The following is a 27736-nucleotide window of genomic DNA, read 5'->3' on the forward strand; positions in this document are numbered from 1 at the left end:
TTTGCACTGTACGAATGCAGATTTATTTTTCTTCCCTTCATCCATAGTATGAAAAAGGTTAAAAAATTATTAGGAAACCAGCTTATATACAAAGCACCTCTGAAATTACGCATGTCTTCAAAAAACAACTTATAAAAAATAATAAACATTTAAAAATTCAAGTCCTTTAAGTAGTTTAACTTCTGAATGTTAAAACTCCATGTGTTTCCTAAAATATAGTACATTAAAAAAAAAAAACTCATAAAGTGACGCTGATTTGATTTCCACAGGATCCCTGATAATTAAAAATATATTCTTCCCTATAGAGTCAATTTGTTCTTCACAGGCAAAACAATCAAATGTGTTTCTCTGATTAATTCATTGAGATTTATTTTACTCTCCAGCTAATGTTGACAGAAGACTAATGGTAATTTATAGTTTCTTCAAATAAGTTAACAAAACATATCAAAAATGTTAAATCACCACATGCATGATTCTGGGAGAGGGACAATATACATACAAAAAAAAAGAACATTTCACCAATTAACAAGAGCCAATGTGGCCCATTATTCCCTGGGGCAAGTCTTCTTCAAGAAGAGATGACAGTTTTCCCTTGGTCCTGCTAAGGTATTTCTGAGTAGGTTTTTTCCCCCTATAAAGTGAATGATCCCGGGGTAAAAGTCGGGACATGCAGTGTTTGGCCTGGTGACTGTGGAAGGTTGATAAAAATTGCTGCGACTGACAAATCGATCTGGGTGAATCTGCCCAGTAAGGTGAGGCGATCGACACCGATGAGAGAGGATTACATTCCTTTCTAATCACTCCAAGACCAGGTAACGTGATTGGTCAAACGACTTAGCAGACCACTAGCCAGACAGGTTAGTAAATGTGAGATACGGGAATCATACCCCACATAAAATGATGTATTGTACTCAGAGGCACATGTGTCTGTCTGTGTGGGAGCTAAAAGAAGAGGAACCTCTCTTCGTTATTAATGTCAATAAAAGCTAAACTAAATTGGTGCAAGTTTAAGTACACTACCATTTAATTGCTAAAAATGTTTAAACCCTTGATATGAATTTCATAGTCCACAGACTCCAAAAAGAAAATTACCACATTTCTCACCTGACTGAGTTGAGTCATTTTAAGCACCCTTTATAATTATACCAGTTTGGGTGGGGAGGCAGGGTGGGATGGTGTGAGCAGGAGGTGCCAAAAAATAAAAATAAAATTAAAAAAATCTTGCTATTGTAGAGGTGTTTTCTTCCTCAAGTTTTCTGAATATTTTTCATTCTCTTTGCCTCTATAGAGTGACTGATTATAAAGAAAGTTGCTTCCACAGACTGTGAAAGTTCAAGGTCTCATGGAATCTATAACCAATTACCAGTTGAAATGATGCTTTGCAGATCAAAGTTCCTGAGGTTTCCTTTTTCAGTTCATCTTCTAAATTTCATATTGCCCGTAAGAAACCTAACAAAACAAACAAACAAAAAAATCAAACAAATTCAGGGATTTACTGTTGGAGGAAAAAGGGGCATGCTTTGAAATAAAATTACTTGTCTTTTTCAAAAAGGAACTCCTGGAAGTTGAGTTTTCCTGAACTTAAGAGAAGCTACTGCAATATTGCTATGGTTACAAGATACTAAAACATCCTGATAAAAATACAAAATTCAGCCAATTAACCAGGTACTTTGACTACAGGAGGACATAAAATACTGGTAAATATGGGGGCAGGGGGGTTGTTTATGTTTAACTCACGGAAGATTTTTTTTTCCTATTTAATGAAGGGACTGGACTAGTAAATTTTATAATCCCTTTACCACTAAAAAAAAGTCACAAATCCTTTTATATTTCTAATGTTACAGCAAGTCAAGTGTCAGTGAGGTCAGGAGCAAATAAAAACAAACCAAAATAATGACTCATTATAAGAGGTCCAAGATAGATTTTCTGAGCCTTCCTGTAATGGAAGGCACTAATAATGTGGTTACCACAGCACAGTGGGAAGAAAAGCCTACATGCAAATACGGAGATCTCCACGTGGGCCTCAGTAATTTAGATAATTTCAACAAATCCAAGAAGAATGAAAAATCTGATATTGACACCAGCTATTCTATTTGCTTGAGGCTTCTGCATCCAACATCTTACAGAGAGTTCAGAAACCTTGCCCACCGCGTCAAAGCATCCAGAGAGATCGCCGAATGCTTTTACTTGTCATATAGACACGTAGGGTGTGTACACAGTTTTGTATCCTTTTTGGAATTAAAAAAAAAAAAATCCAAATAGCATTCCAAATAACAACCACTCTGACTTATGGAGGGCTCTAAGAAGCAACACTGTGTTTTTAACTATGGTAACAATATACAATAATCGAAGTTTTGAATTGATTTGACCTCTGGTATAACCGTGTGCTAAATCAAACCACAAAAAAAGAAGTGCTTAAAAACAAAAGAAGGAACCCTGTGGTTTTCTGGATTGAGGCTAGAAACAACTCCCTTTAGCCTCTTTGAGCTTCGTTTTTTCTCCTTCCCCTCTTTGCCACTTGAAGCTCACTGGTGCCACCTAGTGGCCCCCCGAGCATCGCTTCAGCGCCACGAAAGGACCAGCAGGCTCAGTGCTTGCTATCAGTTCTGTCTCAAGTACCACAATGACATTCATATCTACCCTCTGCTGAGCCTTACTGCCTGCCCGAAGCTTTACATGCATTACTTCTTTTCGCTCTTATGACAGACACAGGACATAGAATTTTTTGCATCCATCTGACAGATGGGAACACAGAGGCTTAAAGTTAGGTTAAGAATTTGCTTAATCATAAAGCTAGCCAGCACTTGAGCTGGGATCGGAACCCTTCCTGACTCCAAGTACAAATCTTCATTACTTAGATATGATTACTCACATGCTTACTGCTGCATTTACATAATTATCTGAACCCAAGCTTATAAATAACCAAGCAACACATTCTATAGTAGAAATTTGCTATTCCGAAAGATACAGCTTGATCCCAAGTAAGCGACTAAGATTAATTTTCTGCTTACCTTCCAGCACATCTCGGATTTCGACAGAGACCTTCTCCAAGCAGTTATATAAGTTCTGGACTGTGGCATTATTCTGCTCCTTTTCTTGCCACTTCTTCAGCATCTGAAACTTATAGACGGTAACATCTTCCTCCTTCTCCCGGATAGCATCAATATCGCTTATATCCAACTCCAGGTTGACGATGGCAATTTTTATCCACTCCTTCCCCAGCTTCCCAGCAAGGGTAAGCAACTGAGTGTCTGTTAACAGGGTTTTCGCTCCTTCTAAAAGCAGATGAGGAATTCAGCAGTTCCTTTCAATGCATCAGTTACAGCAACTTACAATGAAAATGTATTCTTCTATTAAAAAGGACACCATGATTTGTAATTGTAGCTACTTTTAAAATATACTTAAATGCCCCCAAACCCCTGCTTTCCAAAACATTTTAAGAACTAAAGGGAACTATTGCATATAATAACATTAAACTGGGGTATAATATTCACAACAATAATTGAAGGAATGGGATTTTTTACAGAGCAGCACAAAATTAGGTCGGAATAAAAAAGGAAGTCCAGACACCAAAAATAATTTATGTGGCTCGAAAAGATACCTCTGTGTCTATCTAAATGTTAATTAGCACCACTAAAGGGGGCTGCGGGAGATCTGAACTGCAGCCTCCATCATGCCATCTCCTGGCATTAGGGGGAAAGCACATTCCACAGAAAAGTCAAAGGAGAATATCTATAATATCTGTTGATCTCTAAGAAAGTGTCATCGTCTTGGAAGGGCATATATTTGCCAATGGAAACCACTGGCCCCATAAGAAATATTAGCCCTGCTAAAAAACTAGATTTTTGATGATCACTTTTATTAGCTGGTTGTGCTATGCTCACTGGGCTGCAGTTTCAGGTACGCATCCTCAAGGCATTATTTCAAATACTAGAGGGGGACACTGGAAGAGAGTGAGAGATAAAAAGAATACTTCCTGCACCTTCTCCAGGACTGTAACACCTCTGCTCATCTAAAGCCAACAATTTATTAATGTGAATCTAACATGTGTACTTGGACTCTTACCCATCTCAATTTAGAAAGTTTCCTAACTTCCTAAATTGAAGAACAGGTTCTTAAAGATGGCCTGCGCCCTCTAGTGGTTTCCTGATACAAGGCCAATTGCTCCCATCCCTCAAAACTTCTGTTAAAGAAAACTGAACAGGGAACCTATTAAAAATGCAAGTTCTCAAGACAACCCCCAAATCCACCATTATCAGATTCTGAGCCTAAATTGAACAAGATCTGAAAGTGATTCTGTTAAGGTTGAGTCCTGATCATACTTTAAAAAGCAAAAGGTGATATACAGAGTCTGAAACTACCAGGCTAGTGACAGGGTATCTCAAAGAATGTTGTAGAAATACCTAAACAAAAATAAATCTTTATTAATTTGTTTATTTAGATCTCACACTATCAACTCCAAAAAGGCTGGAAATCCTTAATCTTTCTAGGTATATTTATCATTTTAATTCTATTTCTAGCTACATGGTATTGCAGCTAATTTTAAACAGCCAAAGAATTGCATGAATTAAGAAAAACTTGTCCTGTAAACCAATTTAATACATCAGTTAGAAGGTTAATAAGTTCTTAGGGTCTAATGTACAGCACAATGACTATAGCTAGTAATACTGTATTCTATACTTTAAATTTGCTAAGAACAGATCTTAAGTGTTCTCACCACCAAAAAAAAGTAACTGTTTGCTAACCTGATTGGCAGTTACAATTTTACAGTGTATACATATATCAAACCATCCTGTTGTACTTTGTTTATATAATTTCATCTGTCAATTATATCTCAATAGAACTTGAAAAAATTTTATCCTAATTTAGCTGAGTTTTAAAAATAATTCCAGAGCCTTGCTTATTTTGATGTTGACTTAAAATAATAAACATTTCTATCGTGATATACAGTAAAATCACACATAGATAATCCTCACAGCCTCCTGCTCTAGAAAATGAAGAATATCCTATTTCACTTTATAGAGAAAGAGTTTATCTGGTTTTAGAGAGTCATAACTTCTTATAATAATAATAAAAGGTATTTTGATAAAAGGGTTAATTTGGAGAGTTACATGATATCCCTAAAGGCTTAAGACCGTGTTACATATAATCAGAGTTAGGGTTTTTAAACTTAGATTTGTGAATCCTTGCTGTACTTGCATTTTGAGCTACACGCTCCATCTTCTGGCTCCTTGTTTTAAATCTCTATTATATTTTCACAACTACAGAGCCTTGGTCTCTGCCATTCAACTGAAAAAAACTAAGACCTGCCTCCAGTGATTGAGAGGGATGTGCTCTACCTAGATATAGCTAAGAACTGTGAAGCTAATGAATGCACACATGGACAGCCACAATGCCATTCATTTAATCAACAGTCATTATCTTCTACATACAAGCTCCATGCTCATTGCTACTGGAAATGTTAAAATGGACAGGCTATGACCCTATCCTTCAGGACTGCAAGGGAGCTCCCCCACCCCGCTCTGCTCAATTCTGTTGAGACTGAGCGAAGGATCAGAGTGGGGAATCGAATTGGAAAAGTAGGCTGAGGCAGACCAAAAGGGTCCCTATCCAGCCCTGAAAAGCTGAGACACAGGAAGAAGGGATCTGGGACGACACGCACAACTGGGATGTGGCTCTAGAAAGACTGACCGAAGAGCTATGTGTTGGATAAATGTCAACAGGGAAGACCAGGGAAAATAATTTATAGCCACTGATGACACTGTTACAAACCTGAAGTGTCAGTCTGCTTCATTCTTTTATCATAGACCTCCTCATCAGGTAGGGTGCTATTCATTTTTCGTCGCCTGTTACCTTAAAAAAAAAAATCAACAAATTGGCTTTCCATTCATTATGTTTATTCTTTTCTAGCCACTTTCAATCTAGATTTTTTTTTTAACCATCATTGAGGTAGAAACAATCTTCTCAGGTTGTTCAGAAGATTTAGAGTGACAGAGTGCCTAACAGATGCTTAATGTGACCACCTTTGCGTGGCAAAATAAAAATCATAGCGGATGGAAGGAAGAGAAGAGTAGGTTAAAACTCGCTTAATGTCTAGTTGCTAGCACTCACCACCTGTGCTGCTTTTCGAAACGTTCCGACTCTGTTCATGTTGAACCCAGTCGCCTGTTAAAGTACAATAAGCATCCATTAGAAAAAGTGGTATGAAATCTGAAAGAAATCGATGTGTGAAAGTGTGTGAAGCTCTAGCGCCTTGACAACCTCTCTGAAATTCAAATATGAGTTTGGGGGTTAACTTGAGAGGTAAGCAAATGCACTAGGCTTGACTTTTTGAGATAAATAACAAGTACTCCTTCCAACAGGTCTTGTAGGAGGAAGTGTTTCCCAAACTCGAGCCCTCTGCACACTGCTGTTGTAATTCCTGCCAGACCCATATGCTGGGTGAAATGTTATTCCCTCAGTGTTTCTTAAATCTATAACTACTGTTAGGGGAACATTGGTATCACCTGCCATAGGGAGAAAAAAAGACATAAAAATAAACACTTTTCTATTTTAAATGTATTTATATGTACTTCATCCAAAAAAATCTCATGTATTTTCATTGTGTACTTCGGGTTCTTTCTAGACATGTCGTTGTGATTCAACGCTACCTTCCTTGTATGAAATTTAGCCCCCGCTCTGGGAGGTGTCTACGTCTCACACAGAACTTCCATAGGTCCCTTTAGTGAAGATGCCTTAATAGTGATGACTAATCTCACTTAACCATTAGCTTAGGCCAAATAATAATAATAATTACTATTTTTATTTTATTATTCTTATTATCATTATTATTGTATAGAGACCAGAAACACTTTACAATGTAGAGTATTATTAAAGAAGTTAAGTCTATGGCCATGCCACCCTGAACAAGCCCGATCCCATCTGATCTCGGATGGGATCAAGCAGAGTCGGGCCTGGTTAGTACTTGGATGGGAGACCACCTAGGAAGACCAGGTGCTGTAGGTGTAAAAAGTAAAATAAAAAAATAAGAGATGGTAAGCTGACAAGGTCCTTGCAATCTGTGAGGTCAACCAAGGGTTGCCTCATCTAAAAATAAAGAAAAATAAAGAAGTTAAAAAAAAAAGTCAAATGTAACAGAGGTCTTATGAAGTGGTCTTTAAAACTTCCAAGAGACTTATTCTTAGTCCAGAAGAACATTTGTTACTCAGGCTATTACATGTTAAACACCTCTGTTACTACGGCATTCACAATGACTAAAAAGGAACATCTTTCAGGTTCATTTATTTGAACAAATTGAGGAATATCAAAAAAATAATACAATCCCCAGCACAGAGTCCCAGCCAGACTCTTTACAGGTCTTGGATAAAAGGGCCTGTTTCAAACTGGCTAACTAAAGGTATAATACTGAGAATAAAAATCAATCACATCTATAGAAAAAGCTCATGCTTAAAACTAGGACTGAGAATTAGAAAATAATTAGATCAAGTTTCTTTTCTAGAGCATAAAGGCATGATAGGAAATACAGACTCTACACATAATCCATTGGATACAAAAGAAATGAGCTGAAAAAGGATTCAAGTGTTGTTCAGATGGGGAAGAGGTTTACAGAACACTTAACAGATCCTTTGTGTTATTACATTTGTGCAGCAAAATCAAAATTCTAGAGGAAAAAAGGAATAAGAGGGGTTACAATCCCTTTACTGTCCAGCTACTGGCACTTAGCACTGTGCTGCTTTTTGGAACGATACTATAGCCAACATTAGACTATGTGTGGTCCTGGGAAAGAGTTAAGATACCGGAATTCAAAATGTAACTGATGCAGAAATAATTTCTACTATAAACATGTGACACTGGCGGGAGCAACCTCAATGCCACTGGGGAATGAGGATTCTACAGCCACAAGCAGATGAGAGACTGGCCCACTCTCCCACACGGAGCTGGTTAATTCTAGGGCTGGAACTAGAACCCACATGACCTCATTTCCAACCCACTGCTTCTGCCTTCCTTTCAGCTCCAAAATGTGATCACTATACACATGTCTATTGTTCCATAAATTTCCTTCAAGTAGAAATGAAGGTCTGAGGAAGAGGCCGGGGACAGCTATCTGGTATCCCCTGAGATTCCCCTCTCCAACAGGGGGGCAGTCCCCATGGCCCCTCTCCCACTTCTCCCAGAGCAGGAGAGGAAGTTAAAGACGGGGTTGTTAGAGGGCTTCCCGGCACCAAAATACTAAACCGGGGGAATGCGGTCACATAGCAAAGCTATAATCACAGAGAGCCGGAGCTACCGGCTGAAAACCAAAGAGGCAGAATCAGGCAATTGAGACATGTTATCAGCCAAAATACAGATCTACATCCAGGTCACAGAAGAGACTTTGTCACAATACCCTTAATTCACATACAAATATCTGAGCTCCAAACCTCAGAGTGGTCAGGGATAAAAACAACTCTACTGGCCAAACCGACCCACCGTGTGAGCCTCTACACACTCCCTGGACCACCGCTGACCTGCAGGAACCTGGACGTGGTGCCTGGGAACCAGGGTGGCACTTCTGTCCCAGAAGCTGAGGCTTCTGTTTCTCTTCATCAGATTTTTAAATGTTAAGATGACAGGACAGACAACTACTCTATTGGCTTTTCCACCCCCATCACTCTACAAACCTGTTTTCATTCAAGACACAAAACACTTACATTCTCTCACTTTTGCTTTCCATACAATTTCCTCGGAATCCGTTTCAACCAATAGTAATTTAAACTCCACTGGTTGCTCCAAATATACTTCAATATAACTTTTCAATTTTAAAAGTGAACCATCCACAAATTCAATTTCCTTTAAAAAAAAAAAAGTGATATTTTTTAAATGGGAAAGTTGTGTTAATTGATAACATACAATGTCAAATAAGAAAGGATGACAATTAAGAGGGTTAGTGCTTGCTTGAATGCTCATGGATATTTTGACCTTGAAAGTCCCCCTCCTTTACCACACACAACTTCTCACTCTCTTGCTTCTATTCCCACCTTACTCCAACCTCCTGTTCCGCTTGAGGCTTCTGGTCTCGTGGCCCTATTTTTCTAAAGCTTAACTTTTCAGCCCTTTCCTGATTTCGACGTTTCATATTCCCAAACTAGAACATGTGCTCACCCATCAGCCACCCTTTTATAAATGCTGTTCAACTCCCTCACCATCTTTTCTTAGATCATTCTACAACATGGAATAGATTCAATGTTTATAGAATACACTATAAGTGTTTTACTCACACTCTCTCACTGAATACCACCTTCTCCCAACAAATCCTTTTTTTTTTTTTTTACTATTTTATGAATAAAGAATCTCAGAGAAGCAAATTAAGTTGCACAAGTCCACCTCTACGAATTAGCAGAACTGCACGTGAATCCACATCTCTGAGTCCGAAGTGTGAGCTCTAAACCAACTATCCAGACTGCCTCCTGCCTTCCACTTCCTCTGCTCCTCTCCAGACTGGCTAACAAGCCTGAAGGGAGAAACGCATTTGTAAAAAATGCAGGCATACCTCGTTTTATTGCACTTCACTTTACTGTGCTTCAAAGATACTATGGTTTTACAAGTTGAAGGTTTGTGGCAATTCTGCATGAAGCAAGTCTATCAATGCTGTTTTTCTAACAGCATTTGCTCACTTTATGTCTGTCACATTTTGGTAATTCTGACAATATTTCAGCCTTTTTCATTATTGTTTCATTTGTAATGGTGATCTGTGATCAGCGATCTTTGATGTTACTTTTGTAATTGTTTTGGGGTATCATGAACCATGCCCATGTAAGAGCTTAATCAATTAGCATTGTGTGTGTTCTGCCTGCTCCACCAACAGGCTGTTCCCCTATCTCTCTCCCTCTCCACAGCCTATGTCCTGAGACACAATATTAAAATTAGACCAATACATAACCCTACAATAGCCTCAAGTGCTCAAGTGATAGGAAGAGTCTCACACCTCTCACTTCAAATCAAACACCAGGATGATTAAGCTTAGTGAGGAAGGCATGGTGAAAGCTGAGGCAGGCACAAAACTAGGCCTCTCGTGCCAGTTAGTCAAGTTGTGAATGCAAAGGAAAAGCTCTTGCCACAAATTAAAAGTGCTACTCCAGTGAACACATGAATGATAAGAAAGAAAGTGTAACAGCCTTATTGCTGATGTGGAAAAGTTTTAGTGATCTCGATAGAAAATCAAACCAGACACAACATCCCCTTAAGCCAAAGCCTAATCTAGAGCAAGGCCCCAACGCTCTTCAATTCTCTGAGGCTGAGAGAGGTGAAGAAGCTGCAGAAGATGAGTTTGAAGCTAGCAGAGGTTAGTTCATGAGGTTTAAGGGAAGAAGCCATCCCTATAACATAAAAATGCAAGGTAAAACGGCAAGTGCCGATGTAGAAGCTGCAACAAGTTATCCAGAAGATCTAGATAAGATAATTAATGAAGATGGCTACACTAAACGAGAGATTTTCAATGTGGACAAAACAGTCTTATACTGGAAGATGCCATTTAGGACATTCACAGCTAGAGAGAAGTCAATGCCTGGCTCCAAAGCTTCAAAGGACAGGCTGACTCTCTTGTTAGGGGCTAATGCAGCTGGTGACTTTAAGTTGAAGCCAACACTCACCTACCACTCTGAAAATCCTGGGGCCCTTAAGAAGTATGCTGAATCTACTCTGCCTGTGTTCTAGAAATGGAATAACAAACCCTGATGACAGCATATCTGTTTATGACATGGTTTATGGATACTTAAGCCCAATATTGATGCCTACTGCTCAGAAAAAAAGATTTCTTTAAAAATATTACTGCTCACTGACCATGCACCTGGACATCCAAGAGCTCTGGGGAGATGAACAATGAGATTAATATTGTTTTTGTGTCTGCTAACACAACATCCATTCTGCAGCCCATGGATCAAGGAGTGATTTCAACTTCCAAGTCTTAATATTTAAGAAATACGTTTCCTAAGACTATAGCTGCCATAGACAGTGATTCCTCTGATGGGCTAGCAAAGTCAACTGAAAACCTTCTGGAAAGGAGCCACTTTCTAGATGCCATTAAGAACATTTATATTCATGGAAAGAAGTCAAAATATCGACATTAATAGGAGTTTGGAAGAAGTTGATTCCAAGCCTCATGGATGACTTTGAGGGGTTCAAGACCTCAGCAGAGAAAGTAACTGCAGATGTGGTAGGAACAGCTGCAGTTCTAGAAAGAGAATTAGAATTGAAAGTAGAGCCTGAAGATGTGACTGATTTGCTGCAATCTCATAATGAAACTTTAAATGAATGAGGAGTTAGATGAGTAAAGAAAGTGTTTTCTTGACATGGAATCTACTCTTGGTAAAGACGCTGTGAAGACTGTTGAAATGACAGCAATGGATTTAGAATACTACATAAATTTAGTTGATAAAGCAGTGGCAGGGTTTGAGAGGGCTGAATCCAACTCTGAAAGAAGTCCTACTATGGGCAAAATGCTTTCAGACAGTGCTGCATGCTACAGAGAAATCATTCATAAAAAGAAGAGTCAATCAATGGGGCAAAACTTCTCTGTTATCTTATTTTAAGAAACTGCCACAGCCACCCCAACCTTCAGCAACCACAAACCTGATTAGTCAATTAGTAGTCATCAACACTGAGGCAAGACCCTCCACCAGCAATAAGATTATGAATTGCTGAGGCTCAGATGATGGTTAGCATTTTTTAGCAAGAAAGTATTTTTTAATTCAGGTATGCACCTTGTTTTAGACATAATGCTATTACACACTGAATAGACTACAGTGTAGTATAAACGTAACTTTTATATACACTGGGAAACTAAAAAATTTATGACTCACTTGATTGCAATATTCACTTTATTGTGGTCTGAAACAGAACCCAGTGTCTCCAAGGTTTGCCTGTGTATCACTGAACTGCACTGGGCATTGCCATCATAAACCAATGGTCTTAACTGGTCCCTCTCCCTTTCCACTCCAAATTACTAGCATCATCCTCGCCACCTTCAAAGGGTCACTGGGGACTGTAAAGCCAAGATAACGCCCTTCCCTGGTCCCTCTTCTCAAAGCCCCTCTCGTTCTTGTTTCCCAGGAGCTACCCCAGTGCCTCAGGCCCAGCTGCACACTCCCATCACCTCACTCGGGCACTGCAATTCCTTCTACCGGGAGAGACTGTCTCTTCTGGTGGTTCTCTCACCCTTCAAACCCAAAACAAACGTCAACACGTGGGAAGCCTTCCTGAAAACCCACTGCATCTTGTACCTATGTCAATGGGAACACCACATTATGTCAAAATTACTTCTTCACAATAATGTAGTATTTCTCCCTCTATGCTGGCATCTTTGAAAGGAAAAAAATCATGAGTTAGTCATTTTTTAATTCTTAGGCTCTTATCCCAGGCTGACTTGTAACAGGCATTTTTTGATAAATGTCAGTTAAACAAATCATTAATGGTATAAAACTAGTAAGAACACTTTAGATTTCCAAACAGAGTTTTACAAATTTCAGAGTGACCAAAACCATCACATTATATAATTCTTAGAGCAATCCTGGGAGATTGTCCCCATTCTAAAGGCCCAAAATTTGGTTAAGAGAGCACAGAAAATTAGTGACAGGACTAGACTATTCAAAGTCGTCCAGCCACCAACACCTTTGTAAGAAAGAACTCCTGGAACCATCTCGGTCTCTTCCTGGCCACATTTACCAATCATTCGACAAGTATTATTCCCTCTCCTAGAGGTTCTTAACCTTAGCAGCACATTACGGTCACCTTGGGAGTTTTCATAAGCCCAATGCCCAGGCCATTCCCAGAACAATTAAGTCAGTATCTCCAGAGGTGAGACCCAGGCCTCACCTTTACACTCCTCAGGGAAACCCATTATGCAGCAAAGGCCAAGAACCACTGTCCTAATAAGCAAACCCTTCAAACTGAGTCCCGCCTCCCTGACAAGGCTGCAGATGGCTCCTTAAGAATGTCTTGATGTATCACCTGCCAGGGCCTGATCAGCTTGGAAGGCTGAGCATCAGCCTCTGAGAACCAGTGGAAAGACCGTGTGTGGCATTAGGAACCTGGAGCAGACGGCCTCTGCCTGGGTGTATGTATGACTTAGGCAGAGCACCTGCCTGCTTGGCACACTAGTTTACTCAGCTGCATTGCTGAAAAGGCTCAAATGACAATGGGTTTGAAGAGACCCTTTGAAAGGGAACAGGTCAGTCTGCATTCAAAAGTTAAGTAAGACTGATGAAACTGACTGCTTCTCAGGGCACGAAGCCTGTAATAATATAATAAAATAATGCAGCATGGACTACTACAGTTAGCTCTACCATGCTTCCCATTTCAATATAATAGAATCAAAACACATTTTCGACTTTTCATATACTATAAAACGAAGAAACAGAAAGATGTGTACAAAAGGAATTGCCATACAGATGTCCAGACTAGATACGCTATGGTACACGTTCAGAGCACATAATTCAAATAGGTTTTAAAAATAACTTAGTCATGTACTGTAAACCTGAAACTAATAATAATTAAAAAAAAAGTCATTTACGAGAAAGCAAAATCACTTACAAATGCCATGGTGTGTACAGTGAATAGTTTAAATCTAAATAGCAATATGTTCCCACAACCATCTCAAATGCCTTCCAGTAAGAAAAGCCCAATATCTCTTGTTTGCAATTCCTTTCCATTAACCTTTAATGCTCTCTGAATTAAAATTTAAGTTTTTTATTCCTTTGCAGCTAACATTGTTTGAAGAATTTAATAGAATATGCAAGAACGTTTAAAACCTTTTAAGAGGGAAAGTGATTGGCTAGTCTATTTTTGCAATGGTTGTAGGTTAATCCTAAAATTCAACAGCATCTTTGGGATAAGCTACAAGATTAGCAAAACAACTATTCTCTCTTAAATAAGAAATTAAAAATGAGAACAAAATGCATTATTTTGAAACCTTCAAAACACCATATACCTAAGAAATACACATCTCCGCTGCCACTCCAAGTTGGTTTTTAAAATATATACCTCTGGAGTAATATCGGCTTCTGGTTCGCTGATCAGTCTGTATTTCTTCCCATTCTGCAATAACTTCTGGCAAACAGGAGGCTTGTCGATCTTCATGAATTTCTTAGAGGAGTGCTTTACAGACTTGGAAATATCCTAAAGGTGGAAATAGATTTTGGTTTTGAAATTCATCAGCAACAACTATAAGAATTTTAAGAGTCCAACCAGGGCGGTACCAGTTTGCATGATCTTCATCCCCCTACGAAACGACAGCAACGGAGTAACTTCCACGGAGCTCTCAAAAGAGACAACATGGAAGCTGAGGCACCTTCAGGCTGCAAGCAGGCTCCTGGATCTCCAAACATCTTTCTGCCCAGTACTACTTCACATGTCTCCATCCTTATCTGCACAACTATCCATCTCTGACATGGCCCTAGAGGGGACACCAATTTTATATGTATTGCTTGAATGCCTCAGAGAGGTTAAAGAAAACTTTGGCTCAGGTTCTCCTGGTAAAGCAGCTATACAGCTGATATAAAATGTAGGTTTCCTGAAGGCAAAGTTCAAGGAAATATTTTCCTAGATAGGAAAAAAAAAAAAAAAAAAACCAACCCAAGAAAAAGAGTGTAAGCGTAAAACATCCACCAGGAAGGCCTTCCTGCCGTGACAGGACCCTGCTCCCTGTTCCAGCAGCTTCCTTCTCTACGTTTGCTGATATGACCGACTCCTAATCCCAGCTTCCCAGCAAGCAAGAATAACACCCTTTTAATTAAGGGAATTTACTTTTAAAACATATAGTTTATTAAATAACAGTACTTATTACAAAGGCATGCTAATTATATTTTAGATAGGATTATTTTTATACCATTTTGAAGACTAGCTTCCCAATTGAACATATTATCTTTATTAAGATTATAGGAAGCATATTTCACCCTCTTAGGAAGAAACTAAACCTATTCGTTAATAAAGTTTTTAAGTTTTCATATATATTGCTAATGAAAATCAGTATAGCTTATTTTTAAAGATGAAGAAATACTAATACATTGGGAGTAGTTTGATATAAATTCTGTAACTTAAACTATAACTCATCAATTAGTACACTTTATTATAGACCCAATGCTTATATTTTTAACTTATGTCAAACTCGGATTTCAAATCTGAAAGTATAATTTTGAGTCACCGTATTATCTGTCTACTTTATGTCGTTTCTCCACCCACCCCTAAACATTACAACTGTACCGACAATGGCTAAAGGTATGAAAGGAGATTCAGTTACTACTATTCTAACTTATATATGAGTTCAGAAAATGGGCTAAATATCACAGCCTAACTCTATCTACATTCTGGAAAGCTGAACCATTATGAATATCCAAACCCCTTCCCCTCCCTTCAAGCACAAAAGGTGAATCATGAACTTCTGCTGCTACAAACCTCAGAATGTTGAAACCATGAACTGTAGGTCAACTGTGATCCAAAACACTGCTCGGAATGAAATGAATTAGCCTGGGAAGCCCATCTTATCTGAGGAGCATTCAGCCAAGGAGAAACTTCAATTACCTTACACTTGACCCAAAGACCTCAAACATCTCCCCAGTGTATTCCAGAGCAGGTGCTTCTCACCCGCTCAAGTGTGTACGACTTCCATGGGAATCCTGCCGAGGGGAGGCTCTGATTCTGTAGGTCTGGGGTGGGGCTGAGATTGTGCTAAAGTTCTGACAAACTCCCAAATGATGCCAATGGCCCTGATGCCCTGGTTCCCAGACCACATTCTGAGTAGCATTGCTGCAGAAAATAGCTGGCCTCGGCTGTCCATCAGGCAACATCTCAGGGCCAGGCCTACTTGCCTGGGCCAACCCCACCCTGGAGAGCTATTCCCCATCTGTTGTCTTCTTGAAGCTGTTTACAAGTACAATTATACTCTCTGGATTTCAGACCTTGGCACGCACCTAAGCATTGACCTTTAACCTCTATAGCTAAGCGCCAAATTGCAACCAGAGTGTGGGGACACTTAACAGGGACAGGACCTACTCCTAAAGGTGGTGTTATGATTGAACACCAAGTATTCAACATTTACTATTCATTTTTATTGGATTTACCTTGATGAAGGAATCGTTATTGGTTGCTACATATACACGAAGAGACAAAGATGGATTATGGTCCACGACTTTATACAGAATCACAGCCCCGTGGTGGTACAATGTGTCTTCGCTTTGAATAACAGGTCCCACAGGAGAGAGCGAGCTCACGTGCCATTTGACATGACTCGCAGAATGATCCACAGTATATTCTAACGAGGCCCCACCAGACCTTTTGACATGGAAGACTCTGAATGTCATGCTGGAGTCATGGTCTGTTAAAATACGAAGGTAAATTAGTATTCCAGGTGTTGTTTGGTTTCCACATATATACTTTCACACATAAACACATGCACACGATAATTAAAATTTCAGCAAACAAGTACTTACGACCCAAGCAGAGGGAATGTGGAAACTGAATGGAGGTAAGACAGGTTGGGTCACATTTAACATCAAACAAGGGTCCCCCAACAGCCCAGGGCTTAACCACCAGGTCTGCGTATTTGCTCCAGGACAAAACGCAATACTTGATGTCAACTTTTCTGTTAACCTCAAATATCAGACCAGTCTCCGTGCACTCGTAAATTCCCTCCGCATCCACCTTCAGTCTGTATTGGACAGATAAGAACACCTGTTTAGTCCTAATGTTTGGTTAGCAGTAACGAAATTACTTATGTTTTTAATTTCATTCAGAATGCTATCGCATGTTAAAGAAGCATTATCGAAGAAAACAATCCAAGTAATTACATAAAATGTGTGAAATCAGTTATGCTGCTTTGGGTTTCCCCTGCTTGGGGTTATTTTTATGCAGAAAATTAAATTACTGATGCCATTAAGTCTCCTGTATTCACAATTACTTACAAAAACTGTCCCCTGGAAAGGAGTCTGGGGGTCACTTGTTCATTGTGTTTCTGAAGAAAAAGTATACATATAATTAAGTAATGTGTAAGTAAATGTTTTCTTAGAGCAAATTAGAGGATCACATTTTATAATTAAAAGATACTTACATTTTCAGCATTACAGTGTTCACAGTGAGGTTTAAGTTTAATACATTCTAAATGAGAGAGACAAAGTTTTACTTATATGAATGTGATTAGCATTTCCAACCAAAAATTTAAAAATAAATATATATGCCCAGATTATAAAATTCAAAGATATATGCTCCTCAGCAATAGTATTTAAAAGAATATTTTAGAAAACGTAATATTTTAGAAAATGTAAGTTCATACCTGAATTTAAATAATCTGTGGGCAATTCTTTATCCTTCCATTCTTTAGCTGTAAAAGACATCATCACACAAGTCAATGTGTGGCATAAGTCAATCACAGCATGAATCACCTACTAAATACACATCTTCAGCTCTACAACCAACAGGAACTTTAAACATATATTTAAACATCTCCATGAGTCGACTCAATGGCACACAATACATTATTGTGTTTGTGAACCCCACTGTAAGTCTAAGGCATGAAAATAAGTTTGAATGTGACTCAAGTTTCAAGGCACCCCATTTTGGCACACAGGTCTCTATCTGATCTTTTTATTTGGCAGCAATCATTCTCATCATCCTTCAACGTGATCCCCACGTCCTCCTCTAACATCACGGCATGGGAGTGAGAGGGCTTAGAGCAAACAGGAGGGCAAGCACACTGTCTTGCTCTTACCCTGAGTGGAAGCTTCCTGGGTGGGAGACTCTCCTATTTCTCCATCTGTAGAGACAAGAAGGGCTTAGGGCACAGGTGGTAGTCAACAAGCTGTTCATTAGTTACTCCTCACCTAGGCCAGCATCTCAAGTGGGGAGCTGCAGCCCCCACTGGAGAGTCATTCATGGTGACCAGGAGTCTGGAACTAAGCTGGAGTCATTATCCCCAAGACAACTGGGGATAAGTTGCAAGCCTGGCTGGCATCAGCTCCCCCAGGCTATCAGAGAGCTAGAGAGAGATTAGCTTGGAAGTTGGAAAGAAACTAACATCTGACTGCAGGCGCTGTTTGCAAGAGTCTCTGATTTAGCATGGATTCCTTCCACAGGACCCTCTATGATCCAGCTCCCCATTTGCTATCAGCTCCCCTACCCCTTACACTTACTGCCCTCCAATCTCCCCTCCCCATGTCTCCACACCAAAGCACACTTCTACCTCAAGGCCTTTGCACGTTGTCTCCTCCCACAAATATTCACGTCACTCACTCCCTCACATCCTTGAGGTGTCTGCTCCAGTGCCTCTAATCTGAGAGGCTTTCCTGCTGGCCTCCTGAAACTTGGCCTAAGGCACTCGCTCTTCCCCTTTCATTCTCCTTCAGGGCACTCCCTCACCCCTACCCAGCATAATACCAACCCCACAAAGTTTGGAAAATTAATTACAGGCAGAGATTTTTGTCTGGCAAGTGCTTGGTGCTATGGCAACGCGTAGAAATCATTAAAAAATTCAAGAATTCTAAAGTAGAAAACCCTGTCACCTGGGGTCAGGCCTAATGTGACAAATGTTTGGTTTTATGGTTTAAAGGTCTGAACAACCTTTGGGAGGGTCACCCAAGGAGCAGGACAGGCACTCCTCAACACATGTGTAAGGTCCTATGCCATCACCAGTGCCCAGGGTGTGCAGACGGTGCCCCGAGACAGTGCTCCAGCCCGAGCCACGCAAACTGCCTGATTTCTCAAGGCTATCAGGGCAGTGTCCAGGGACCACGGTCACAAGAGAAAGCCAGCTTCAAAAATCACCACTAAGATAAAATGGCAAAAGGAGACTAAAAGTATTCAGGATCCTGTACTCAGACTGCTATAGATGAAAAGGTTCTGAAATACTGACCCAAGTCCTGCACCACACAACCCTCCAACCGTATTTCCTCAGCCGCTGCCCTTTAAAGGACCGTTAAATCCTGAATTATTTAATGGCTGTACATCTATGTTGTATTTCATCCACATCCCATGTTTTCCTGTCCTGCTATTTGCCTAGGGAGCAGAGAAAAGGGAAGAGATTAGAGAATCCTAACCAGCCGGCAAACTCAGTTTTGACCACATCCTGCCAGCCAGGGCAGAGAAATTGAACCAGTTCTCCCCAACCTATAAGCCATAGCTTCTCTTCAACTCATATGACACAGATGACCGCAGAGCTCACACCTGCAAGCAGAGGCACATCGAAGTATGAGGAAGATGGGTAGGCAGCATCGCTGGCCAGGCCACACAGGAGCAAGCATCCCAGGGGCATCCCAGCTGCTCCCACACCTGACCTAAGAATAGAGGTGAGCAAGAGGGTACCTGTCCCATCTCTCCCCAAGCATGGAGGATAACAGGCCTTTTCACAGAAGGAGTAATCCTGGGAGAAGGCAAGGCCCTTTGGATGGACCTGGGGCTCCAAGGACAAGCATCCTCAGCCTACAGAAGATGCCAAAGCACTTTCACTGCCAAAGACATCCAGTGTCTAATCCAGCCAAGGGCCAGGGCCAGCTGCTCCCTGCCCCTCACATGCCCTGTCTGACTGCACTGACCCCAGCCTTCCACCTAGTTCTGAGCCCATCTTTAGCCTCACTGAGTCCAAATGCCTTCCACTTGGGTTACCTGTCATAGTCCAGGCCTGGCTTCTGGACGTAAAGGGTCTTGCCTCTGGACTCTAGGTCCCTATGGCCATTTACCCAGTGTGCCAGGGACAACAAAGCCATGATCCCAATACTCAGCTTTCTAACTTCATTTCAACCCTAATCCAATCTATAAAGGCTAGACGTTTTGAAGGATGAAATAATCCATTAATAAAGAAGACTGTATAAGAAGATTGTATAAAGAAGACTGGGAACAGGAGGGCTGGTACACATTTTTTCCTCATGGGTATCAGAATGTGACATCTACTACACCAGGATAATAGAGATAATTACGGGTTCTTATCAATACATAACATGATTGCAAGGAGTTTATGATTGCCTTCAGAGATTCCCCACTGGGAAACTGCAGAGAGAATTAGTTTAAATACAGAAGGACTTCTGAGTGAAGAGACTTCATTTATTCTAAAGTATTAAAGGAGCCCTCCAACTGGGTTGTGTAGTATTTGTGTTCATGGGCAGATCGTGTCCTAAGGATTGGGACAAAATCCTACATTAAAAAAAAAATCAGTTAAAATATAAGCTTAGTCACGAAACTTTATAACAAAAACCATATTTTCTATTTAGAATCTCTGTCCTTAAAGTAGTTTCATATTCGAGTTGCTCACAAATAGCCAGAACTCACACCAGAAACTCTAAACCACAAATGGTACAATACTTTCAGCAGCAAAGAATTTACTCTGTGATAATCTGTGAGCAGTGACCACCACGGAAGGAAGCCAACATCGCTTGTGGCTACCCTGCAGATTAGGGTCGGTCTCTCAAATCTTTTTTCCTTAGGGAAACTAAGAGCAGAACCTCACATGCAGAGTGTTGGTATCTACGCAGATCAAAAACACAGTCCTAGCAGTCCAAGTGCAGTGAGCTCAAATTTTCAAAATGCTTGGTCACATCCTAATGTTAAACTCAGTTTTGCACAGAAAAAGATCATGAACAAGCAACCTGCAACTTAAAAATCCCAAAGGCCATCCTTCTCTTTCTTCCTTTCAACAACAAAAGATAAAATTCAGAGGAAGGATATACTCACTTATTTTTTCTGTTTTTGGCTCCTCATTATCTACCAAAAAAAAAAAAAAGGTCTATATCAGATTCATGTGACAACTAAGAGAAAATACAGGCTAATGGGAGGATAAGTAAAATGTTTGCCTTTCACCAATAGCAACCATTTCCTGTCTTTCTTCTTTAGCTCATCCTGTTTTGCCACTTCACTTGCCAACTAGAAATTATTTACCATGTAAATCCTTTTTCGTATTTTATAAAACTATGCTAGTAATTAATATGTCCTTGAGCAACATAAGTGACATGTGTATTACTTTAAAATGAAAATAAAGGTTTAGATGTTTTGCCTGAATTAAAGAAACAGATACATATATTACTTACCAGAGTCACTTTCAGAATTGCTCTCAGAACTGCTGTCATCTCCTAAATAAAAACATATACCGGAAATACACAATGAATAAAATGTAGGACCTTTTAAAAAAATTGTATGCATTATAAAACAGATCCAAACTCAACTAATTTATTTTTTTAGTCAATTCTCGACTCCAGAACTAGTTTGGTTCACATAAAAGGGGGCTTGTTCATCTTTGGAAATGGATAAAATAAACTTGAATCATTTAAATATGAGTTTGGATCACACTCTGGCTACAATAATCATTTTACCTGGCTGTCATCCAAGTCCTACCAGGCCTTGACCTGCCCCCATTGTTCCCATCTTGCCCCTGCACTTGGACATCTAGAGGGTTCCCAGGCACAAGTTCAATGATGAAACGGTGAAGAATTCTGGAATGTAGTGCCATTTCACCGAAGCACGGGACAAACTTAGTCCATGCTGTTCAACCATTCCTGGAAACAGTAGTCCCTAAGAATGCTCCCTCCACTTTTCACCCCCAACTCTACACCTCTGCCCACTGCAATCAGGCTTCCGTTCCCACGACCAGCTCAGGATCCTTTCCCTGATGTCCCCCAAAGCCTGCTCACCCCCACGCCCATGGTTCCCGGAGGGAAAGACACCTGCCACTCCTTCCTGTGCGTACAGCCCTTCCACCATGTCTGTCCTGGTTCACCTCCTACCTCTTGAGTGCCCTTCACTTATCTCTGGGCTCCTCTCCACCTCCCACCCCCAATGACTAATGCCCCAGGTCCCACTGCCCACTCTCAGCCTCCTTTCCACCTTGAGAGCCCTGGGAGGGCATTTCACCTATTCCCAAATCTGTAAGTCCAACCTCCACCTCCAGTGCCCCTGGACCTCTCCTGGCTGACTGTGGATGCACCCAGGCCCACTCTGCCAGGTCAAATTCATCTCCTTCACTCCTGGTCCTCGGTGATTCCTCCTCCTGTTCTCCAGATGCTGCCTCACCCTCCACTCAGGGTCAGGAGTCGATGAGTAAATACATGGAAAGCTATCAACATTATTCTCCAATCTTCCGCAGCCATTTATAACTACCGACAACCAAAACCAAGGACTGGCAATAGTTCCATGGAAGAAGGAAAAGATTTGAGAATAATGATGAGAACAATAGGATTCAATTGCTATTTTGGAGTGTTAACTACATGCCAGGCATGGCACATGTATTTAGACATTTACATGTATTTACTCATTTATTTACTCATTTTGCACATATGTATCTATATATTCTACATATATTTATAAAAGTGTTTTACATATATTTACACATTAGTTCTCACAGCTGCCCAATGAGGTAAGCTGAGGCCAGTTAATCTACTTATGCAAGACCGTCATCACTGCCCCCTCGCCGTCCTCCCACAGGAAGTCTCGAGCTAGGATTTCAGCTCAGGCAGACTGGCCCCAGCTTGCAGTTCTTAACCATGTTGTTACACTTACAGGCATGCTAATTATTACTTAGACAGTTCAAGCCCCAGGAGTTACTGGCTGGTTGGGGGTGGGGGGAGAAGGGGAACGGGAGGAAGTTCCTGCATGAGAAGACAATTGAGTGTACGGGGAGGCGTTCACCGTGTAGGGACAGATGCTAGGAAATCAAGGTGATACGACACAGTTTTGTCCTTCATGGTTGGAAGCACAGAGCAGAGGTTCTCAACCTGGGCAGCACACTACATCACCTGGGGAGCTCTCTAAGCACACCCATCCATGCCTGGGACTCTGCCCTTCCTCAGAGGATCTGATTTAACTGGTCTGGAGTGGGCCTCAACAGCAGTATTTTTTTAAAGGCCGCTAGATGATTCCAGTGTAGCCAGGTTTGAGAACCACTTGACTAAAATCAACCTATCTTAATCATGCCCCTGTCCCCCAAACTCACACCCCGGATGACCGCCACTCCTTCCTCCAAGCCTTGAGAGACGTCTTCCCACTGCCCAGAACCCTTTCCCCAGACCCACCTGCAGAGCTCCTAGGTACCCACTAAGATCGATCCCAAATGTCACATCTGTCACCTTCGTAAGCATCCCTCCACTCCACTGAGTCAGCCACGCCTCCTGTGTCATCCATCCTGTCAAATTCTTCCCACTGTCAACCAGTGGCGGCTTGTTTAGCTGCTGGTCTATGAGCCCTGGAGGACTCCCCACCTCCATCCCTCACAGCAGCTCGAGGAATGAATGCACATGTGAACGAACCAACGCTCTGCCCAGTGTTGAAGTACCAAGCAGACCTTACCATGGCCCCTCTTTATTCAGTTGGTTCCCTCTTAGAGTCTGGAACCTCAACAGCAGCGGTCCCCAACCTTTTTGGCACCAGGGACCGGTACTCCTTTGAGACTCTAATGCCTGACGATCTGAGGTGGAGCTGAAGCGGTGATGCTAGTGCTGAGGAGTGGCTACAAATACCGATGAAGCTTCAGTCGCTTACCCACCACTCACCTCCTGCTGTGAGGCCTGGTTCCTAACAGACCACGGACCAGTACCAGTCCACAGTCCGGGGATTTGGAACCCCTGCTCTACAGAGCTGCAGTTCTGCCTGGGCCAGCCCCTGGTGAGGCCCAACCTGCTGCCTCAGGTCCCTGGGAGATAGAGTGTCCTTCAGTGGGGTGGGAGGCAGGGGGAGGGTGTGACTCTGGGGCCATCCCTTCAGGTCAGCTGTCTATTAGGGATGGCCCTAGGACTCCTGGTTCTATCTCTGCTCTCTAAAGCCCCTAGGACCATTTTTCTGCACAAATTTGAGAACTAAGTAAGATATATATATAAAGAATGAGCAGCCCAGGGCCTGGCACACAAGTAGGCACTTAATAAGTGGTAACTATTTTTACTAATAGGTCACACTCACTCCTAAACTTCTGTGACAGGCACTGGCCAACCTTGTTATTACAAAGCACTAAACCCTTCCCATATTTCTGCAAGGGAGAGCTCTGACAGCAGAACCTTTGTTCTCTGATTCCGGTCACCAAACCTTCTTCAGTCTTTGGAAGCAAGCACTGTACACTTTCCCATATCAGGGCCTTTACACCCACAAGTCTTTTAAACTAAGATAGCTCTTTTCTCCACCTTTGCCCTGCTACCCCAATTCATCACCTCCTCCGGGAAGCCTTCCAGGACTACTGTAGCCAAGTGACCACCACATTGCTAGGCTTAAGGAGGACCTGTATTAGGTGAGTGTGGTCAGTCTAGAAAACAGCCTAATTGCCCCACTGGATAAATTCTCAGTTTCACTAAGCACAGCTTCATCACCAAGCTTTAAAGTAATTGATTTCACTAGAATAGGTAATCATAAAACTCCAAAATTTATTCAACTCTTTCAAGTAGAAAGATGAAAGTCCCTACCTTTCACTCAGATTGTTTGAAGTAAATCAGAAAATAAACTGTAATTTATCTTGCTATGAATTGCTTACTTTGTAAAAATTTCACTTGGACATTTACCAATATTAATCATATCCCTTACCTGATTTAGAGTCCTTTGAAGTATCTAGGTTGGGGCTAGGGCAATCTAAATTTTGAGAAAGAAATAAAGTTTAAGAGTGTAAATACAAGCACAAAGGAAAACATGTTCTTTTTTGTAAAATCCACTAAGCCAATAAAAATAAAAGTACCCTCTGCTATAAAATGAGTCACCTCTTTAGAGCAGCCTTGAGTGTCAAACTAACGCAAATGATGGCATATTCTCAGGGGAAAAAAAGATTTAGTCCAAGAAACATTAAGCCTTTTCCGGTAGAGGGAGAACAGAAAGCCAACAAACTTTAGAATTACATTGGGTTGGTTCCCTGGTAAACTCTCTTCAGTGGCAACCTAAAAACATCCAGACAATTAAGTAACTTGACACCAGAAAGGAAAACAGCACCGGGTTTCAGATTCTGTAACTAAAGGGCAGGCAATGGTGTTCCCATAGCAAAGAATCAGTGTCCCTTCCCCAGGCAAACAACTTGTCAACAATTTAGGGAAATGACACAAATGAGTTAAAGATAAGACTCTGAACTTGGCAGAAAAGGTGGGACCAGACCAGGGAAGGCCTGGAAGGCATTTGGGAAGCACTGGCATCCCCCTTGACGGTTCTGGCGACACAGAATGACATGAGAGCTTCAAACTGGAATGGGCCTTAGTAGTTCCCAAGATGCTGGGCACCACACTGTTCAGGACAGATCAGACTCCAGAGAGCCTGACACTAAGAAGCCAATGCAGAGATCCAGATGCAAGGTGATGAGAATCTAGGCCAGTATGGGTAGCCACGGGAATGAAGATATTATAGATAGAGAAGATGGGGGTTACAGAAGTTACCAGCAAAGTTAAATAAAGCAGGAACATTTCTGGGTATGGAAGGGCTGTTCCTTAGTTATCATGCCACATGTCTGTATTTATGCCATGTTCAAGTAGACTGTCCCAGAGAACAGGACCAAGCATCTGGAATATCCACCCACACTGGGCTGGTGAACAACAGGGCTTCAGTTATCGGTTGACTAATTCCATTGGGCTTAGGCAGAGACTACAGTCTCTTTAATTTTATGAACACTGACTTCGTGTAAACTATGTGATGGGCCCTCTGAAGAAATTATGAGAAAATCCATGCCCCAGAAGACAGCTTATGGGTTAACGTAATTGCAAGGGCAAAGAGTAGCTGTGCATTAAACAAATCGCAACAAGAAATCACTATAATACAATACGAAATCAGGGCTATATTCTGTTGGTCCAAGAGAGAAACTGACGAGTCACTAAAGACGAGGGACTCAGCACGAATTTGGTTGAGCTCAAACAAGTTTTGGAGGTGAAATGTGAGGGAAGAGGGAGGCATCTCGGGCAGAAAGAGGCAAAAGCAAAGCAAGGATGTGTTTCCTGTGGGTGGAGGGGTTCAGCTCAGCACTGTAAAGCAGAAAAGCCCAACACGTCTAACCACCGTCTTGACAAACACATGACATCCCCACATGCTGCACATTCCAGCCAAATGTTACAGAAAGCTTTTCCAGATTTTAATTGTAATATTTAACAATTTACAATTTACAAACTACAAGAGGGTAACAGAACTTAACAAAAGCAAGACAGTGGCCCAATGATGAGCTAAAGAGTTTCTAAGTCAGTATGCACATAGCCAAGTGACACAGATTAGCACCAAACATGGCCTCCAGAATGGCTCTCAGCCACGAGGCGTGGGATAGAGGGACGGCCAAAGCAGGAAATATAGCCCCACAAATGTTTTACAAATTTTCAAAGCAAGAAGCACAGGCCAAAAAGAGGACTGGACCCTGAACAGCCTCCACACCAAACCCAGACCTAGTTTATTCTTTTAATGAGAGTTTTTATTGACCCAGATTCAGGGAGAGAATTATGTATTACTATTTTCAGTAAGTGTATAAAATTGATGATAACACTCAAGTATTATAGACAATGCCAAGTTATTATGCATGGAAAATTTATGGAATTCAGTTGATAATGTTTGCTAAACTTTACTGAATTTAAAATAAGCTTAAAAAAAGAACATTAGACACAGTTTGAAAGGAGGGAGATATAATAGCATTTACTTTCCATTCTCAAGTTGTGAAAAGCTACGAAGGCCCAAATTCTTTACATTTTACTTTTTAAAATATCTTTTGAAAAATAATCTTAAAAGTCTAATAAAAGTCATTATCCCATCATCCTAACCTAATGATTATTTTAATACATTTTTATTTCTGTAAGTTGGTGAATGTATGAATGTAATAAAGCAACTGCAGCCAATAAGTAAAATAAATCATTTTCTAAAACTGCAAATGTTTCATATAGTATAGATCAAGTTTTCTGATAACTCAACATTGAGAGTACCATACCTTTTTCTTCTGAAGAAGCATTGTAATCATCACTAGAACAAGAAAAGAAAAACAGTTTTAGGAACTGATACTAATTTTATGAAAATCTTCTAATGGATCATTATATTATGTGTCTCCAGAGATGCTGCAGATTAAAGAACTCTCTCCCTCCTCGGTGCTCTTCCTGCCCTTCTCACTCTCCATGGCCTGACTCCAAATTGCACAGAAACATGGAGCTTATCAGGTGTGCCCCTGAATCCTTGCCCTGCTATGCCTCCAGGAGCCACCAATACACCTTTACAGGTTCACAGCATTGCCATGTCTGTGTCCAGTCACTGGCCTCCCTCTGTCATGTCTCCTGTAACATAATCCTAATCGCCCATCCCCCGCTGGCCTCCAGCCCCTCCATCTGGCTCCCTTTGAGAGCCTTCCCTGAGTCACCCTCCTCTTCAAGGTCTTCTCATTCTGTTTCTCTGGCCTCTTCCCTCAGATACAGCATGCCTGAGAAATGAAGAGTTCAGACAGCTCTCATTTAACTAAGAGGTCCCTCCCTTGACCCATATTCTCCATTCTCACCAACTGCCTGAACTCTCTGCCCTTCTCAAGCCAGCCTCACAGAAGAACTCAGTCTCCACATTCCCACTCTCCATCCTCTCCTAGACTCAAAGGCTTCTGCTCTCCCATGTGACCAAAACCACTCTAGCTAGAGCCACCAATGATTCCCGCCCAGCAGACTGAACCGTGACCACTTTCTCTTTAGATAGAGCAGGTGACAGGCTCTTCCATGGCTTCCAGTCCCCTCTCACCTGGTCTGCTCCTACCTTCTCTGTCTCAGCAGCCTCTCCTCTCTCCACATGCTCCATCTCCTGGCTGTATCTGCTCCAGCCTCCTGGAATTGAT

The 27736-nt window shown here is 41.2% G+C and overlaps 1 protein-coding gene and 1 pseudogene across 4 annotated transcripts; one reads left to right on the forward strand and one right to left on the reverse strand.

Annotated features, from left to right (window-relative positions):
• On the reverse strand, nucleotides 1-27736 carry LOC105305195 (NACHT, LRR and PYD domains-containing protein 1b allele 3-like). 4 transcript variants are annotated; one of them, XM_023524488.1, is made up of 17 exons: nucleotides 27658-27736; nucleotides 26858-26889; nucleotides 24508-24552; nucleotides 21039-21080; nucleotides 20686-20715; nucleotides 17735-17797; nucleotides 17300-17347; nucleotides 17078-17124; nucleotides 16932-16981; nucleotides 16461-16678; nucleotides 16092-16345; nucleotides 14017-14151; nucleotides 8691-8829; nucleotides 6112-6165; nucleotides 5773-5853; nucleotides 3012-3275; nucleotides 1-1449 (listed from the first exon to the last, which is right to left on the reverse strand). In XM_023524488.1, the coding sequence occupies exons 1-17, from the start codon at nucleotides 27690-27692 to the stop codon at nucleotides 1430-1432; spliced, it is 1557 nt and encodes a 518-aa protein (XP_023380256.1). In that variant the 5' UTR covers nucleotides 27693-27736; the 3' UTR covers nucleotides 1-1429. The 4 variants fall into 4 exon arrangements, with proteins under 4 accessions (XP_023380256.1, XP_023380259.1, XP_023380257.1 ...); XM_023524491.1 differs by having other exon boundaries at nucleotides 17735-17779; nucleotides 27658-27734; XM_023524489.1 differs by having other exon boundaries at nucleotides 3012-3272; nucleotides 27658-27733.
• On the forward strand, nucleotides 6884-7005 carry LOC111733022 (annotated as a pseudogene).

This window comes from Pteropus vampyrus, unplaced genomic scaffold (assembly GCF_000151845.1).
Source record: "Pteropus vampyrus isolate Shadow unplaced genomic scaffold, Pvam_2.0 Scaffold12, whole genome shotgun sequence".
Lineage (NCBI taxonomy): Eukaryota > Metazoa > Chordata > Mammalia > Chiroptera > Pteropodidae > Pteropus > Pteropus vampyrus.